Source organism: Bubalus kerabau, chromosome 17 (genome assembly GCF_029407905.1).
Source record: "Bubalus kerabau isolate K-KA32 ecotype Philippines breed swamp buffalo chromosome 17, PCC_UOA_SB_1v2, whole genome shotgun sequence".
Lineage (NCBI taxonomy): Eukaryota > Metazoa > Chordata > Mammalia > Artiodactyla > Bovidae > Bubalus > Bubalus kerabau.
This window is the reverse complement of record NC_073640.1, coordinates 56723015-56739521: the sequence shown is the minus strand read 5'-3', so window position 1 is coordinate 56739521 and position 16507 is coordinate 56723015. Positions and strand designations below refer to the sequence as shown.

Here is a 16507-nt window from a genome sequence, read left to right as displayed (position 1 = left end):
GACCCCTTCAAGGTCTTCAGTGGGTGTTTTTAAAGTTGCCTTTTCAAAGTGTCCAAATCATAAGTGACGGGTCCCCAGGGAGCCCCCGAGGTCCCCTGAGTGACCTGCTGCCAGCACAAACCTTGGCCTGCTCGCTCGGCCAGGGGGCCCCGGCATCCAGGGCCAACCAGAGACCACGGTTTCCTCCGGGAGGACTGTCCACCCTGGAAAGAACAACGAAAATCCCTCCTGGCGGCTCTCTGGAGCCACAGGGAGTAGTGTCTTCCCGCTCCGCCCTTCACCCCCCGAAATGTTTCTGTTTCTAATCCTAGCCTGGGCAGGAATGTGGCTGTGCAGCCAGGGTCCAGGGAGCTATTTTGGGGGCTCCTTTGGCTCCCCTGGCTTTGGCCAGTGGGTCACCCCTGGTCCTGGCTGCTGAGGGCCTCCGTTCCCGATTCTCTCACCGCCCCTTCCCCACCTCCTGCCAAAAAAAAAAAAAAAAAAAGGCAGTGTAAAACAGGGCCTGAGGGCTAAATTTAAACCGTCCCAAAGTCTGAATCCTTGGCTGAGTCACCCGCAAAGCTGCCCTGGCCTCCTGCCCCCTCTTCCCAGGCCTCACCCCTTTTTCTCCCCTCCCAGCTCCAGAGCTTGGGAGGGGTGTTACCAGATCACTCTGAACCTCAATTGGTCCCCTCCGGGGAATGGGAGGGCTCATCTCTGCCATCGGTCACACCCGTGCTAGGCCTTTTCGGTGGGGGAGGGGGAGAGTTTGAGGGTTGAGATTCTCCACTGCCCCCCACCTCATGCTGAAGCTTTCTGAGGGGCCCAGGGAGGCGGGAGTGGGGGGGCCCTGGCTTGTGAGGGGTTAAGGCCAGGAGGCTGGAGGGGGCCGGCCCGAGGGGTGGGGAGAAAGGGAGGAGGCCCTCGCAGCCAGCGGAGAGAAGTGGCCAGAGAGGCCCAGGGGACAGCCAGGGACAGGCAGACATGCGGCCGGGGCCCCCACAGGGCCCTTCAGGCCCCGTGAAGGGAGGACCCTGAGCCCCGGGCCCAGGGAGGGGGCCATGGTGCTGCCTGCCCGACATGTCAGCCGAGGTGCGGCTGAGGCGGCTCCAGCAGCTGGTGCTGGACCCCGGCTTCCTGGGGCTGGAGCCCCTGCTCGACCTTCTCCTGGGCGTCCACCAGGAGCTGGGCGCCTCCGACTTGGCCCAGGACAAGTATGTGGCCGACTTCTTGGAGTGGGGTGAGTGCCCACCTTTCTGCAGGGGCTTCTCCACCCTCTCTACCCCCTACCCCCGGCCCAGGTTTGGGGATGGGGGCAGGGCAGAGGGAGGAGGTGGCTCTGGGCTGGTTGCTGGGGGCAGGATGGACATAGGGCGAGCTTCCCATTCAGGAGCCCAGAACTTGGGGCGACGTGTGCCTCCCCCTGTGCCCCACTGGGCAGGGCAGAGCGGGGTCAGCAGAGGCCAGGGTAGCCATGACTCAGAACCAAGACTTGGGAGCCATGGTCAGCTGGGCTGGGCGCTGCCTCTTGTGGTCCCCCTGTACCCCCTCCCCGAGTCTAGGCCTAGGGACCTGCTGGGGAGCCCTGTCTCCTAGGGAACTCCCCACCACCACCACCAAAATGGGCTCCATGGCCCTCCACCCTGCCAGAGTGCAGGGGGAGCAGGAGAGACAGAACAGGGCAGCTGCCAGGGGTGCGGCCGACGGACAGGTGTTCGGCGCCAGCCTTTCCAGCTGCCCCAACAGGTGCCCAGGCCCTGGGAGGGCGCGGTGACTCAGGCCCCAGGGAGAACCAGCTCTGCAGACAGGCATCACCCAGCACCCCCTCGTTGGAGGAGGAACAACCAGGGTTCTTCTGGGAGGGCCCACTTTCTCTGCAGGTTCCATGCTGCATGCCCCCCCCCCCCCCCCACCAAGTCCCTTCTAGCTGAGTGTTCCCCTGGAGACAGGTCCGCAGGGAAGATGGTTTAGCCTCAGCCTCCTGCTTCGTTTGCCCTCAGCCCTTCCTGGCCGGGGTTCTGGTGCACTCAGGTTTCTGTCTCTCTGACATCTGCCATTCTGGCCCTCAGTAGCCTGCTCCTGGTCCTGGGACCCTGTGTGTCCCTGTCCCCGTCCCTGTGTCCTCTCTCTCTGCCTTCTGCTCCCTCTCGTGTCCATCCCTTTCTGACCCAGGCCCTGCTTCTCTCCTCATTTTGCAGATGGGAAGGTGGAGGCCAAGTACTTGGCCTCTGGGAGAACCTTCTCCTCACATCCCCCCAGCCCTTAGTAACTCTCTCAGCCCCCTTCTTGCTGCAGGATAAACTGAGACCTGAGGCGGGGACAGGAATCAGCACTCCTGTAAGGAGCGCTCCTTTTGTGGCCCGGGCAGCATCCTGCGGCCCCTCCCCTGTCAGGCTGCCGGGGCGGGGGAGGGGGCCTGGGTTCCCGCTGCCTTAAAAGGGCTCAATGTCTTGGCTCTCTCCTCCCTCCCCCGTCCTGGGCCCTGGCTGCTGCTTCCCAGCCTGCCCACTGTCCCCGAACCCCAAACCCCAAACCCTCTCCGTAACCCACAGTATCTTCCCTTATCCTTAGCTATACCCATCTCCCTCTCCCTCCTGCCTCGGAGGCTCCCAGCCTCTTCCAGGCCTCCCTGTCCCCCTGCCCCTGAATCGCCTGCCTCCACCCTCTGCCCTCTCTCTCCCAAACTGCCCTCTGCCACATTGCTGGCTCTAGGACCTTGGGCAGAGGACTTCACCTGTCTTGGGTCTTGGTTCCCTATCTGTAGATAAGGAGTGATAGTAAAACCTCCTCCTGGAGTTGAGAACACAGAGAGAACGCATTTGACCGCGTCTGCAGCTCTGGTGCCCAGGCTGTAGATCCACGCTGGCTTCGTCTCCCTCTCCTGTTCCTTCTCCTGGCCCCAACCCTAAACTCGGGATTTCCCAAAGTGTGGGCCACAAGCCACCTGTATCTGAGCCTAAGGTGCTGGATTAAATTGCAGGCTCTGGGCCATAACGCAAGACAGACTGAATGAGAGAGCGCGCTGGGGGTGGGCCAGGTCACCGGGAGTCGAGACTGACGCCCCAGGAGCTCTGTGAACTGGGCCTGTTTCTTCTCTCTCTGTTCATCACAGACTCCTTTCAGCAGACTTGTTACCTCAACCCGTTCATCCTGCACCCCGGAGAGCCCTCTGGCCTAATGTCTGTCCCAGAAAGGGGTTCACAGACATCACACCTCTCTCCATAGGAGGGCAGTTTAGGGCCCCCCAAACCTCACAAAACGTTTATGTGAAGACGGAGGCAGAGAGCCCTCAGGGCAGAGGCAAGGACAGGGGACCGAGGGTGGGACTGCCTGGTCTCCAATGTCAGTCCCTGTGATTCTGGTTCCCTCCACGCCTCCAGTGGAGCCCATCGCGGCGAGGCTTAAGGAGGTCCGACTGCAGAGAGATGACTTCGAGATTTTGAAGGTGATCGGACGCGGGGCGTTCAGCGAGGTGAGCCTGGAGCAGCCAAGGCGGCTCAGTGGGGCTGGAACCTGCGTTTTCCTACAGTGGGAGGGGGATGTAGGAGACAGGCCTGAGAAAGTGATGAATGACTGAGTTTAGAGCCTAAGGCGTGGCTTGAGGCCGATGGGCGTGGCTTGTGGGGGGGCGGGGCCACGCCTGGGCCGGGTTACGGGCGGAGTCCTTTCCCCGGGATCCCGGGTGTCTCCTGTCCACCTCCGCCCGGTTACCCTGTTTGGGCCTTCAGGTGGCGGTGGTGAAGATGAAGCAGACAGGCCAAGTGTATGCTATGAAGATCATGAATAAATGGGACATGCTGAAGAGAGGCGAGGTGAGGGCCGGGCTGGGTGGGCAGGGTACTGAGGATCCCCCCTTGCGTCGCCCCCTTCCCCCGCCCGCTTCAGCTCCGGGTGTCCCGCAGGTGTCGTGCTTCCGCGAAGAGAGGGACGTGTTGGTGAACGGGGACCAGCGCTGGATCACGCAGCTGCACTTCGCCTTCCAGGACGAGAACTACCTGGTGAGCCCCAGGCTGGGCGACTGTGGGTTCCATACTCTGGACATTGGGGAAGGTCTTTGGGTTCTCTTTCTCCCTGACTCTCTTGGTGGGGAATGAATTTCTGTCTAGTGACATCCTGGAGGAACGAGGATTGGGGGTGGGGGAGGGTGTCTGTTTTGGCCTGGGAAATCTCTTGTGGCTGCGCCTGCGGGGTCTCTGCCCAGAGATGGGGCGTCTCTGGGAGTCTTTGTCCTGGGATGTCAGAGATCGGTGCCCAGTCGGGGTACCGACCCCCATAACACGCCCCCTCCCAGTACCTTGTCATGGAGTACTACGTGGGCGGGGACCTGCTAACGCTGCTGAGCAAGTTTGGGGAGCGGATACCGGCCGAGATGGCGCGCTTCTACCTGGCCGAGATTGTCATGGCCATAGACTCGGTGCACCGGCTGGGCTACGTGCACAGGTGGGCGCTGCCGGGGCCCAGGGGCGCGGGAATCGGAGAGCTGTGATCCTTCAGAGGGTGGGGCCTGGTGAGACAACGAGAGAGAGGCTCGCGTATCCCCCTCCCCTTCCTTCTTCCCTCCGCGCAGGGACATCAAGCCGGACAACATCCTGCTGGACCGCTGCGGACACATCCGCTTGGCCGACTTCGGCTCCTGCCTCAAGTTGCGGGCGGATGGAACGGTGAGCCGTGTGTCGGTCCTGGGGCAGCTCCAGCGACCAATAAGGGGTGGGGTCGGGGTGGAGGACGGAACCGGAGGGGCAGGGTGTGGGGCGGGCCTGAGGCGTGCAGGCCGAGCCAGTGTGAGGGCAGGACCAGATATGGAGGGGAAAGAGGCGACCAGGACTAAGCCTGCTTGTGGGGGCTCGGTGTTAGAACAGGCAGAAGGAGGGACTAAGCTGCAGGGGCGAGGTTAGGAGGAGGCGGAGTCAGAGATAGGAGGGGCGGGGCCAAGCTCAGCTATGGTCCTGTTGGCTCAGGTGCGGTCGCTGGTGGCTGTGGGCACCCCGGACTACTTGTCTCCCGAGATCCTGCAGGCGGTGGGCGGCGGGCCGGGGACTGGCAGCTACGGGCCCGAGTGTGACTGGTGGGCGCTGGGCGTGTTCGCCTATGAAATGTTCTATGGGCAGACGCCCTTCTACGCCGACTCCACCGCCGAGACCTATGGCAAGATCGTGCACTACAGGGTGAGCACCGCCCGGGGAGCCCGTGACCTCTCCTCGAAGGCTCCCAGGTAACAGCCCCTCTTCCCCGCCCCTTCCGAGCAGGAGCACCTCTCTCTCCCGCTGGCCGACACAGGCGTCCCCGAGGAGGCTCGAGACCTCATCCAGCAGCTGCTGTGTCCCCCGGAGGTGCGCCTGGGCCGGAACGGAGCAGGGGATTTCCGGAAGCATCCTTTCTTCTTTGGCCTTGAATGGGACAGCCTCCGAGACAGCGTTCCTCCTTTCACGCCAGATTTCGAGGGTGCCACGGACACGTGCAACTTCGATATGGTGGAGGACGGGCTCACTGCCATGGTGAGCGGGGGCGGGGTAGGTACCTGCGACCCCAGCTCTGCAGAAGGTACCCCTCATACCTCCGCCATAACACTGAGGTTAGGAGAGTACCCTCCTCCTGGGGTCCTGAAATAAGTGCTTCCCCAGAACCCCTGCTCTGTGGGGGCCAAGTACTGGGAAGCCAGCAGTGACCTAGACTCACAGTCCAGTGGGAGACCCAGACTTGTCCCTGACAGTGACGCCCCAGAGGGATCAGGGCTGAGACGGGCGGGGAGGTGCAGGGGGCGTGCCTCCTGATGTAGCATGAAAGGTCCTGGAGGGCTTCCTGGAGGAGGGGGCTACGTGACCTGGAAGGATGAGAGGTGAGAAAGCACCATAGAGGAACCTCCCTCCCTTCCTTAGGCCTTCTCTCCCTCAGCTGTTGGTACAAGCTCCCCCAGGCTTGCTCTGTCTGACTGCCTTTGTGCTGGGCACTACTGGGGACACTCATGGACCAAATCAGCCCTGGTCCCCACCCTCCTCTACTTACAGTTAGGAGAAGATATACCTTTACTGTGGCAAGTGCCCTGAAGGAAACAGCAGGATGTAATAAAATTATGTGGAGTCCACTTTAGATAGACCCCGGGCTGGGGTGGGGAGTGGTGGGCACTTAAGCCAACACTGGGAATGGGTGAGGGGCCAGTCCTGACAGCTGCTGCTCACCTCACATCTGGGTTTCTCTTGCCTAGGAGACGCTGTCAGACATGCAGGAAGGCATGCCACTGGGTGTCCACCTGCCTTTCGTGGGCTACTCCTACTCCTGCATGGCCCTCAGGTAAGCATGGCCCCTTTGCAGCCTGAAAGGAGTGGATGGGGGAGGGGGAAAGGCCCCCCAAGAGGCCCTGGGGGCTGCTCCAGGTTATCACATCCTGCCCTGATGGCGCCCAGGAGACTTGCAGGATCAATCTTGGAACCTTATCGTCTTGGGAAGTAAGGACTTTTAGGAGCCCAGAGTTGCAAGACCTTAAATTCTCAGACCATGAGAACTTTGAAATTTAGATTCAGTTGTAAAACCTCAGAGTCACAGACTTGGCCTTGCAGAATCTTCTCACTTTCCACTTTTCCATGTCTAGTGTACAGTCATGGGACCTCACAGTCTTAGAAAATAAGGAGTTTAGAATTGTTAAGTCAGTCTTAAAAGAACACAGACTCATTGAATTACATAACCACAAAGGCTTTTTAAAACATTGATTCTGCAAATAATACATTTGCTTATCACAATTATATCAGATGAAGCCCGCCAGCAGCAGCGGTCCCTGGCTCACACACACACACCTCCTTAACAACTGTGGGAACATGCTGTATTCTAACCCGTTCTGTTATTGGACAATGTACTGCAAATGCCATTTCTTATCACGAACAAACTACCACACAATCCTGACCTGCTGGGGAGTGCTCTCCCAACTGGACCGGCAGGACTTAGTCAACCAGCCTCTCTGTCCTGACCTAAGCTGGATGAACAGCCACGAATTGGTCTTGGCAAAGGTCTTTATCCTCGTCCAGGGTCATTGGGTCCTTGAGGACCAGTTCCGTAAGAAGGACTGCTGAGTTGGAGGGAACATCACTTTTATTGCAATTTCATATTCCTTGGGAGGGTCTGTCTTCCTCCCAGCACCTGGGTCTGAGGGCGTAGACTGCTCTCTACTGTCAGTCTTGGAATCCCACACCCAATCTGAAGACCACCTCTTCGGAGGTTGCCAGAGCTGGGCAGTGTGCCCCTCACTTCCTAAGTCCCTAAGGAGAGGAGCCTGAGAAAGGGACATGGAGACAGAGGGGAAGGGAAGATCTTAGAACATGGGTGTCTTGACTCCAGGTTCCCAAAGAAGGGAAGCTCAGCATCCAGGGGCCTGAGGCCATGCCAGGGGCTGGCCTTTTCCTAACAAGAGGAGGACCTGTTCCCCACCCCCCACCCCCAGCCTGGCAATTTGTCCCCTTCACTCTGCCTCTTCCCCTCCTTAAACCACAGAGACTTCAGGTCTGGCTGCCCCAGGGCATAGGCTAGGTTGTCCTGGCTCTAAACCCAGGGGATTAGCAGCCTCTGGGGTGAGGCCAGTTCACCCTCCCACCCCTTGGCCGCCTCCTCTCCCCAGGGATGATGAGATCCTAGGCTCCACGCCCATGGAACTGGAGGCCGAGCCATTGCCTGAGCCATTGCAAGAGCCCAGCCTGGAACCCACAGTGCCCCCGCTAGAGGAAACGGTGAGTCCCTGGAGGAGAGTCAGTGAGGGATGAGAAGGGAAGGCCTTCAGGGATACTGTGTGCCATGGAATGCTGGACCTTCTGGGAACTTCCTCAATAGAAAGGGGTGGAAGACCAAGTAGAGACAAGGCTACTTCGGTCAGACGTGACCCTCACAAAGAAATTAGAACAGGTCACTGAGTTCTAATTTCTAATGCATGGAGGGGGACTCTTATGGGAGGGGAAGCCCCGGAGAAGGAGGAAAAGCAAAGAGAAGCTTAAGAGTAAGGGCTCTGAGGTGGGAACCAGCTGATTTTGCTCTTAAATGTGAAAGGAGTGTGGTAAGGCTGCACTGTTCCGGGAGAAAGGACGGTGAAGAATGAGGAGTGGGGTGGCTGAGGCCAGCCCAGGCACACCAGACAGGGCCTTTCAGTGTGGTGTGCCTCCTCCTGAAGGCTCTGAAGGGCTGGAGACAATCTGAGCAGAGGAGGGACCTGGTCAAGTTGGGCAGTGTTGTAGGAACAGCCCTTTGGTTTTGGTGTGCATGGGAGGAGACCAGAGTAAAGGCTGGAGATGAGTAGGACTGGGCTGGCATTACCCCTCCAAAGGAGTGAGTCTGGATCACTGTGGAGCTGTGGAGATTCCAGAAGGATCTAGGGGGTGCAGGAATAGAGGTCAAGGGAGGACCCCAGTCCTGCAATCTATGCTCAAGCCTTGAATGCTCCCCAGGCCTCAGGCCACCCTAAGCCCCGTTTCCATACCCAGGCTGAAGCGGCAGTTCCGGAGACCATTCCGGAGGCGGTGGCAGAGCCGGAGGTGACGCTGCGGGAGCTCCAGGAGGCCCTGGAGGAGGAGGTGCTGACCCGGCAGAGCCTGAGCCAGGAGCTAGCGGCCATCCATAAGGCCAACCAGAACTTCGCCAGGTCGGGGTCGGGGCCCGGGGGCAGTCACCACCTTTAGCAGCCTCTCAAGCCAGAGCCTCAAGGGCTCACGGTCCTCACCTCCCCGCAGTCAACTCCGGGAGGCCCAGGCTCGGAACCGCGACCTGGAGGCGCACGTCCGGCAGCTGCAGGAGAGGATGGAGTTGCTTCAGGCCGGGGGAGCCGCAGGCGAGTCCCTCACCCGCCCCCTTCCCTGAGGTGCCCGGGGGAGGTGGGCCCGCGGCAGGTGTACACACCTGGGGGAGGGCGAGGGGCCAGGCTGGGGCACGCCGCGCCACCGCCCTCGTCGTCCCTCCACGCGCCCTACGCCTCTCTCTTCTCCTTCCAGCTGTCACGGGGGTCCCCAGTCCCCGGGCTACGGATCCACCTTCCCATGTAAGACCCCTCTTTTTCCCCTGCGTCAAGCCTGCTGCCCCTGTCTGCTGCCCCTGTCTCTGTCACCCCATACCCCCATCCAGATTTAGGGCTCCCCTCTCTTTGTAGTTGCAGTCAGTAGATATTCTCCCTTCACCCCACATCGACCAGATCTCCCTCGTTTAGGCTTCTCACCATATCCCCATTCGGGATATCCCATTTGGGGTCTCCCTAGATAACCTCTCTGACCTCGACTCCCCTCGCTGTCTCTCGCCCCCCGCCGAGGGCGGCCGGGCCGAGCGGGGCTCAGATCGGGTCACCTGTCCCTTCTCTCTCCAGCTAGATGGCCCCCCGGCCGTGGCTCTGGGCCAATGCCCGCTGGTGGGGCCAGGCCCCATGCACCGCCGCCACCTGCTGCTCCCTGCCAGGGTACGTCCGGCTGCTCACGCCCGCCCGCCGCGCGCCCCCGCCCAGCTCCACGTACCCGAAATCGCCTCTGCTTAGCAGCGCCTCTGCGGGGCTCGGCCAGCGGTGGGGAGGGGAGGGTTCTCGGGCAGCCAATCAACACAGGTCTCTAGGAAGCAGCCAATAATGAGTTCGGACAAGACTTAGGTTTGCGAGCCGGCCAACCAGAGCTACCCGCCCTGTGAGGGGGGCGGGGCGGGTTCCGGGGGTTGTGGACCCTCTTAGGCGTAGGCGGGGCAAGTCCCGGGAGCCAATCAGAGGCTCGTGTCGCTGGGCGCTGACCCTCGCCCTCTCCCTGCAGGTCCCTAGGCCTGACCTATCGGAGGCGCGTTCCTTGCTCCTGTTCGCCGCTGCTCTGGCTGTTGCCGCCGCCCTGGGCTGCATTGGGTTGGTGGCCTGCGCCGGCCATCTCACCGCAGTCTGACCCCGCCCGGGAGCCGCCTTCTCCGCCTGAACCCTAGAACCCGAGCCTGTTCTACACTCGGGCTCTGCTGGAGGGTTGGGTGACCGAGGCAGGGCCCAGAAGCCCCTCCCATCGCCTCCCAGTTCACAACACTCCAAGCGTGGGTCTCCGCCCCAGCTTCAGCCCCGTGATCCGGGCCCGCCCCCTGGCGGCCGGGGAGGGAGGATCCGGGGCTGCGGCTCCAGGGAGGCTTGTAGCGGGGAATGCTGCTGCTGCTGCTGCTGCTGCTGCTGCTGCTGCTGCTGCTGCTGCTGCTGCTGCTGGGGGGGGATCGCGGACCTCTTCCGCCTGCCTAGCTGAGGCCCCCGACGTGGATGGGCAAGCTGCGACCTACAGAAGGCAGCAGGGCCAGGGCTCATCTGTTTCTCATCCTCCAGGCACCCCCCCACATTGGCTCGCAAACCACAAATCCTCCTTGTGCATGAGGCCCCGCCCCCTCAGGAAGGCTGTCTTTCCGCAGCGAAAGTCTAGCGCGAGCTCCGCCTGCTTTCTTGGGAATCTTTGTTTTTGACAGCCCCGCTTTTTCCGGGATTCTCGCGCCCTCCTTCTCACATGCGCTGCTCTCGGAGCCCGCCGGCTCCATCCGCCTCGGCAGTTTGGGTATTTATTGACCTTTCCTCTGACCCGCTGACAGGCTCCAGGACCCCAGCACCCTAATCCACGTTTTGGATGCACTGAGACCCCGACATTCCTCGATATTTATTGTCTTTCCCCACCTAGGACCCCCACCCCCGATCCTCGCGAATAAAAGGCCCTTCCGTCTGCCCAAAATTCTGAAATTCCTTGGGGTCCGCAGCTTGAGTCGAGGGCAAGAGGCTGCTCAGCGGGCCAATCGGAAGGCGAGCGGAGGCGGCCAATGGCCTGGCAGGAAGCTAGCGGGAGGCGAAGCGGACGAATCGGGTGGGGGTAGGGCTGGGGGCGTGGCCTAGGCAGCCGGCCAATAGGAGAAGACGAGCAGGCCCCTCGGAGGCACCGCCCATTGTCCAGCTGTGGCCCAGCTGTGCCATTCGACAGCGTTGAAGAGGCGGGCTGGACTGGCAGCTAGCGCAGCCATCCTCCTACCACTGCGCCTGCGCGGGCCACGCTCATCCGCTCCAGAGACTTAGGCTCGAGAAAAGTTGCTGCAAACTTTCCAGCCCGTTTCCCCCGCCCTTTCTCCCAACCAGACCCGCCCCCCTGCGGAGCCGGGAATTCCGAGGGGCGGAGCGTGGGCCGAGATGGGGAGTGAGGGGGGCCTTCGGAGGACCCTGGAGACGGCGGCGTGCAGAAGCTTAGTCTCGGGGCAGAGGTGGCTTCGCGCCCTTAACCCTCCCGGACGGCCCGTTACCTTCTCCGTTGTCCCGATGGGGAAACTGAGGCCCTGAGCCAGAGGCACACGCGGGGGGAGGCAAAAAGCGCGGCCTGAGGCGGAGGGAAAACAAAGGGAGAATCACGGACAGACAGGGAGGGGGACGGGCACACACACAGACACTGGGACAGAGACCCTAGTAGAGAGCTGGGCCTGGCATCGGTGTTGAGGAGGGGAGACGCGGGTCCGCGGGAGATCGGGAAGCACGAAGTGGGGGGTGGGGTGGGGAGGGGAGACGGGCGGGGGAGGGGGCTGGGGAAAGCCCGAGGGAGGAGAAGGAGGGAGGAACTTCCCAAAGTTGCAAAACATGGCTACCTTGCCTGCGGAGCCGAACGCGAGGCCGGCGGCCGGGGGGGAGGCAGTGGTAGCCGCGGCGGCGACCGAAGAAGAGGAGGAGGAAGCGCGCCAGCTCCTGCAGACTTTGCAGGCGGCCGAGGGTGAGGCGGCGGCGGCGGCCGGGGCCGGGGCGGGCGAAACGGCGGTGAAAGTGGAGGGCCCCGGATCCCCAGGCGTCCCCGGGTCGCCCCCCGAGGCCGCTGCCGAGCCGCCCACGGGGCTCCGCTTCTCGCCGGAGCAGGTGGCGTGCGTGTGCGAGGCGCTGCTACAGGCGGGCCACGCCGGCCGCTTGAGCCGCTTCCTGGGCGCACTGCCCCCGGCCGAGCGCCTACGTGGCAGCGATCCTGTGCTGCGCGCTCGGGCCCTGGTTGCCTTCCAGCGAGGCGAGTACGCCGAGCTCTACCGGCTGCTCGAGAGCCGCCCCTTCCCCGCCGCCCACCACGCCTTCCTTCAGGACCTCTACCTGCGCGCGCGCTACCACGAGGCCGAGCGGGCCCGCGGCCGCGCGCTGGGCGCGGTGGACAAGTACCGTCTGCGCAAGAAATTCCCGCTGCCCAAGACCATCTGGGACGGCGAGGAGACCGTCTACTGCTTCAAGGAGCGCTCCCGCGCCGCGCTGAAGGCCTGCTATCGCGGCAACCGCTACCCCACGCCGGACGAAAAGCGCCGCCTGGCCACGCTCACCGGCCTCTCGCTCACGCAAGTCAGCAACTGGTTCAAGAACCGACGACAGCGCGACCGGACCGGGGGCGGCGGCGGCGCGCCCTGCAAGAGGTGAGGGGCCCGGGGCGGCGCTAGTCCGGCTTTCCCGGGGACGTACCCCCCTCTCCCAGACCCGTTGTCCTCGGACACCGCCCCCCCTCACACCCTCAGGCGCCCGCCGAGCGCGAGGAATCCGCGTGGATTAACTAGGCACTCGCCCAGCCCTCCACCCTGACACCGCTGCTCCTCTCGCAGAGGCTGCGGAGACCGCCTCCCTCTACTCCACTCAAAGCTCAGTCCCAGATCCCATCCGCGCCCGCGGCTAGACTTGGGGGCGGCAGTGAGAAAAAGGGGCTGCGGGAAAGGAGTGGCCTTTGTCCTCGCTCCCGGGCGTAGGGGCTTCTTAAGGCCCCTTCGCGGCCAGTCCCTCCCTGACCGCGGCTGTCTCATCGTCTCTCCCGCCCCCCCCCCCCCCCTCCCAGGGCCCAAACAGCGTGGTCCGTCGTCTGTCTTTGTTGTGAAACGTGAACCTTCCCCAGCTCCGGTTTCCCTGTAACCCAAGCCCTTCCCCTCCCACCCTGCGCGCCGGCCTCTCGCTCCTTCTCCGACGCCCGGGGGGAGGGGAAAGGGGGGGTTGGGCACCGGGAACTGAGCTGGCGAATCCCTCCTTAGTGTCTCCAAAGCCACTCGGCTGTTTTCAGGCGGACTCTGGAGACTTCGGGCAGCCCGGTTGCTCAGCCTCCCGGATCCTAAAGCCGAGGAGTTGGGAGAGGAGGGCCCCCTTTCACCCTCAGCGTTCAGCTTGAACCTTTGGGCAGTGGTATCAGGACCAGGCTTGCAGGGACTCCTCCCTGGGGTCTCAGAGAGGAGGTTTCATTAACTCCCTGAAATTGCCCACAAAATTTTGGGCTGGGGAACATGGGGAGGCAGTGGGCGGCTTGTGCTTCCTCGGAGCACTTTGCCGCTGGCTCCCGGCAGGAATGGGGCTGGCCCGAGGGGAAACACAGCATGAGTCCACCACTCACAATCCTCTCTCTGGCCAGCGAGTCTGATGGAAACCCCACTACTGAGGACGAGTCCAGCCGCAGTCCTGAGGACCTGGAGAGGGGGGCGGCTTCGGCGGCTGCCGAGGGCCCAGCGCCAGGCTCCATATTCCTGGCCGGGGCCTCCCCTCCCGCACCGTGCCCTGCCTCCTCCTCCATCCTGGTGAATGGGAGCTTCCTGGCCGCCGGCAGCTCTCCAGCAGTGCTCCTCAATGGGAGCCCCGTCATCATCAACAGCCTGGCCCTGGGCGAGGCCTCCGGCCTGGGCCCCCTGCTGCTCACTGGGGGTGCCCCTGCTCCACAGCCCAGCCCCCAAGGGGCGAGCGAGGGCAAGACCTCCCTGGTCCTGGACCCTCAGACCGGGGAGGTTCGACTGGAGGAGGCTCAGCCTGAAGCCCCGGAGACCAAGGGGGCTCAGGTGACTGCTTCAGGGCCCCCTGGAGAGGAGGTCCCTACGCCTCTGCCCCAAGTGGTGCCTGGCCCCCCTACGGCAGCCACATTTCCACTGCCCCCAGGACCAGTGACTTCCATGGCTGCTCCCCAAGTGGTGCCACTTTCCCCACCCCCTGGCTACCCTGCTGGCCTGGGCCCCACCTCCCCGCTGTTGAACCTGCCCCAGGTGGTGCCCACCTCACAGGTGGTGACCCTGCCCCAGGCTGTGGGGCCGCTGCAGCTGTTGGCAGCTGGGCCAGGCAGCCCAGTGAAGGTGGCTGGTGCCTCGGGCCCTGCCAACGTGCACCTGATCAACTCCGGCGTGGGTGTGACTGCGCTGCAGCTGCCTTCAGCCACTACCCCAGGTAACCCCTTCTGGTGGCTGGGTAGTGGGGTGCACTTGTTTTGGGGAGGGGAATGCTGCTGGTGCGCCTCCTGGGACTGCAGTGGAGGGAGGGGAGCTCTTCCCTGGCGGGTCCCAGACCCTCCTGAGGCTCAGGCCAGAAAGACTTGGCCTCACACTGACCCTGAAGGGGCTCCTTCTGCCTCTGGTTAATCCCTGTGCCTGCCCTCCATAGGCTTCATCCTCACCTGGGTGCCTTGGCTCCCCCCTCTCCCCACAGGAAACTTCCTGCTGGCCAACCCTGTGTCTGGCAGTCCCATCGTGACAGGTGTGGCCGTGCAGCAGGGCAAGATCATCCTCACCGCCACTTTCCCCACCAGCATGCTGGTCTCCCAGGTCCTGCCACCCGCCCCCAGCCTGGCCCTGCCCCTGAAGCCAGACACAGCCATCTCGGTGCCCGAAGGAGCCCTCCCGGTGGCCACCAGCCCCGCTCTTCCGGATGCCCACGCCTTAGGCGCACTTCCTGCACAGCAGCCACCCCAGCCGCCCCCTACCCCCGCTGCCTCCACCCCCAGCCTGCCCTTCTCCCCAGACTCCTCTGGCCTCCTGCCCGGTTTCCCGGCACCCCCGCCCGAGGGGCTGCTGCTGTCGCCCGCAGCCGTGCCCATCTGGCCAGCCGGGCTGGAACTGAGCGCCGGCACCGAGGGGCTGCTAGAGGAAGAGAAGGGGCTGGGAACACAGGCCCCCCACACTGTGCTGAGGCTGCCGGACCCTGACCCCGAGGGGCTGCTCCTGGGGGCCACCGCGGGGGGCGAGGTGGACGAGGGGCTGGAAGCCGAGACCAAGGTCCTGACGCAGCTACAGTCAGTGCCTGTGGAAGAGCCCTTGGAACTGTGACACGCTGGCCCCCAGGCCTCCCCTGACAATGGTGCTCGAAATCCAGGCAGGGAGGAGGGACCCTCACAGCGGCTGCTGTCTACCCACACACACTACACCCTCCCAGGCCTGGCGCTCAACCTCTCCGTGCCCTGGAGGTCCACTCCTTGGACAGGATGCTGCCTCTGTTACAGCCCTCTCCTTGGTCTATATGGGGAGATTTGGGGATCCTGACTTGGGGGCTCTGTCCCCCCTTGACCTGGTACTAGCTGTGAGCTGAAAGCCCTGCCGAACGGCTGAATTTCCCCTGCCCCCTACCCCCAGCCCTCTCCCTATCACTCCCTGAAACACTATTAATAGCTCCACTGATGTCCAGCGTTCTCAGAACTGCTTGGAATCCAGGGTGGAGGACGGGCAGTCCTGTGCCAAGAGACTCATGGACCCTCCCATCTGGGCCCTTCCTGCCTACAGGTGTGGGGGGTGTGGGCCAGGGTCCTCGGTTAGCACCTCCTGGACTAGAGCCCCCGGTACCTTGTCCAGCCCCAGACCAAAGATCCCCGACCACCGGGGCAACCCTGACTCCTGTGTCTAGTTTGTATCCTAAATCTTTATTTTTCTAGGACGTGTTATGCCTTCATTTCCATTAAAATAAACAGACAACTAGAACCTCCCGGGGTGTGGGTTACCTTCCAACAACTTGCCCAAGGAAAAGCTTAAGTACAGAGAGCACACCTTGAGTTTCTGGCTTTGTGATCCATGCTCCCTGAGCGGGGACAGGCCTGAAGGTCAGATTGGAGGAGCTGTTTGGGGAGGTGTCTGCAGAGAATAGAGCTGAGGAAGAGGGCCCAGGTCAGCTGGCCTTGTCTCTTGTTGGTAACAAAGTTTTATTTCATTGAAAACAATAAATAATCTATAAATAGAATAGGGTAGGAGGAGGAAGGTGAGGTAAGATTGAACAGGGTGGAAAGCATTGGATTCTGGGCTGGGCAGTGGACAGGCAGAGGGAAACTTCACCTCCCTGCATTTCATTCGGGTGGGAGGGGGCTCCTTCCACCCTCTCTGTAGCTTCTCTGATTCCCCTGCCCAGAGTAGAAGGGGGCTGTGAGAGACTTGCCAACCTTGGGGCAGAAGTTCAGACTGCCCCATACAAGGCAAACACAAAGCATCGGGATCAATAAATAACGCCACCTGCCAACCTGGGGGGCCTGCACTAGAGGGGGTGAGGCCCAGGAAACTATCACAGGCTCCTGGTTTCAACAACAGCAGGGCCCGAGGGAGGACGCTGCACCCTCACCCTTGCTGAGACTCCGGAGAGACTGGGTCTGGGAAGCCTCGGGCCTTCTCGGCCAGCAGCTGGTAGAAGGGTTTGGGGGTCTCCCAGTCCTCATCCTCGCTGCTGGAGCTGTCCTGCTTCACGATCCGGTTGTGCTGGCGGCTGAACCTGCGCGCCTTGGTGCTGGGGGGGAGGTGGCAGGATGGGTGGGTTTCCTCCGTCTCACCTTCGTCCCACCCCCGGTGCTCTGGGCTCGGTAGT

At 62.5% G+C, this 16507-nt stretch overlaps 3 protein-coding genes and 1 long non-coding RNA gene across 14 annotated transcripts in view; 2 read left to right on the top strand and 2 right to left on the bottom strand.

Annotated features, from left to right (window-relative positions):
- Nucleotides 1-834: 834 nt before the first annotated feature.
- Nucleotides 835-11086, top strand: DMPK (DM1 protein kinase). Of its 11 annotated transcripts, none has more exons than XM_055551486.1 (15): nucleotides 839-1219; nucleotides 3360-3451; nucleotides 3708-3791; nucleotides 3882-3977; nucleotides 4271-4419; nucleotides 4547-4640; nucleotides 4938-5144; nucleotides 5226-5474; nucleotides 6182-6267; nucleotides 7583-7691; nucleotides 8436-8593; nucleotides 8682-8779; nucleotides 8940-8986; nucleotides 9309-9394; nucleotides 10528-11086. In XM_055551486.1, exons 1-15 carry the CDS (start codon nucleotides 1060-1062, stop codon nucleotides 10820-10822), a joined length of 2010 nt encoding a protein of 669 aa, XP_055407461.1. In that variant the 5' UTR covers nucleotides 839-1059; the 3' UTR covers nucleotides 10823-11086. The 11 variants fall into 11 exon arrangements, with proteins under 11 accessions (XP_055407468.1, XP_055407461.1, XP_055407460.1 ...); XM_055551485.1 differs by having other exon boundaries at nucleotides 841-1219; nucleotides 5226-5489; XM_055551488.1 differs by having other exon boundaries at nucleotides 843-1219; nucleotides 9732-10670.
- On the bottom strand, nucleotides 6663-11686 carry LOC129630908 (uncharacterized). The gene is made up of 4 exons (XR_008703808.1): nucleotides 11557-11686; nucleotides 11221-11294; nucleotides 9450-9539; nucleotides 6663-8736 (listed from the first exon to the last, which is right to left on the bottom strand). It is a non-coding gene; the product is annotated as an uncharacterized LOC129630908 (long non-coding RNA).
- Nucleotides 11504-16458, top strand: SIX5 (SIX homeobox 5). The gene is made up of 3 exons (XM_055551484.1): nucleotides 11504-12351; nucleotides 13323-14119; nucleotides 14378-16458. The coding sequence occupies exons 1-3, from the start codon at nucleotides 11549-11551 to the stop codon at nucleotides 14992-14994; spliced, it is 2217 nt and encodes a 738-aa protein (XP_055407459.1). The 5' UTR covers nucleotides 11504-11548; the 3' UTR covers nucleotides 14995-16458.
- The window catches only part of MEIOSIN (meiosis initiator), a 21280-nt gene continuing 21036 nt past the window's right edge, over nucleotides 16264-16507 (bottom strand). Inside the window, exon 14 of the mRNA XM_055551175.1 lies at nucleotides 16264-16429. Coding sequence (XP_055407150.1) covers nucleotides 16264-16429 — 166 coding nt within the window. The remainder of the gene's footprint in view (nucleotides 16430-16507) is intronic.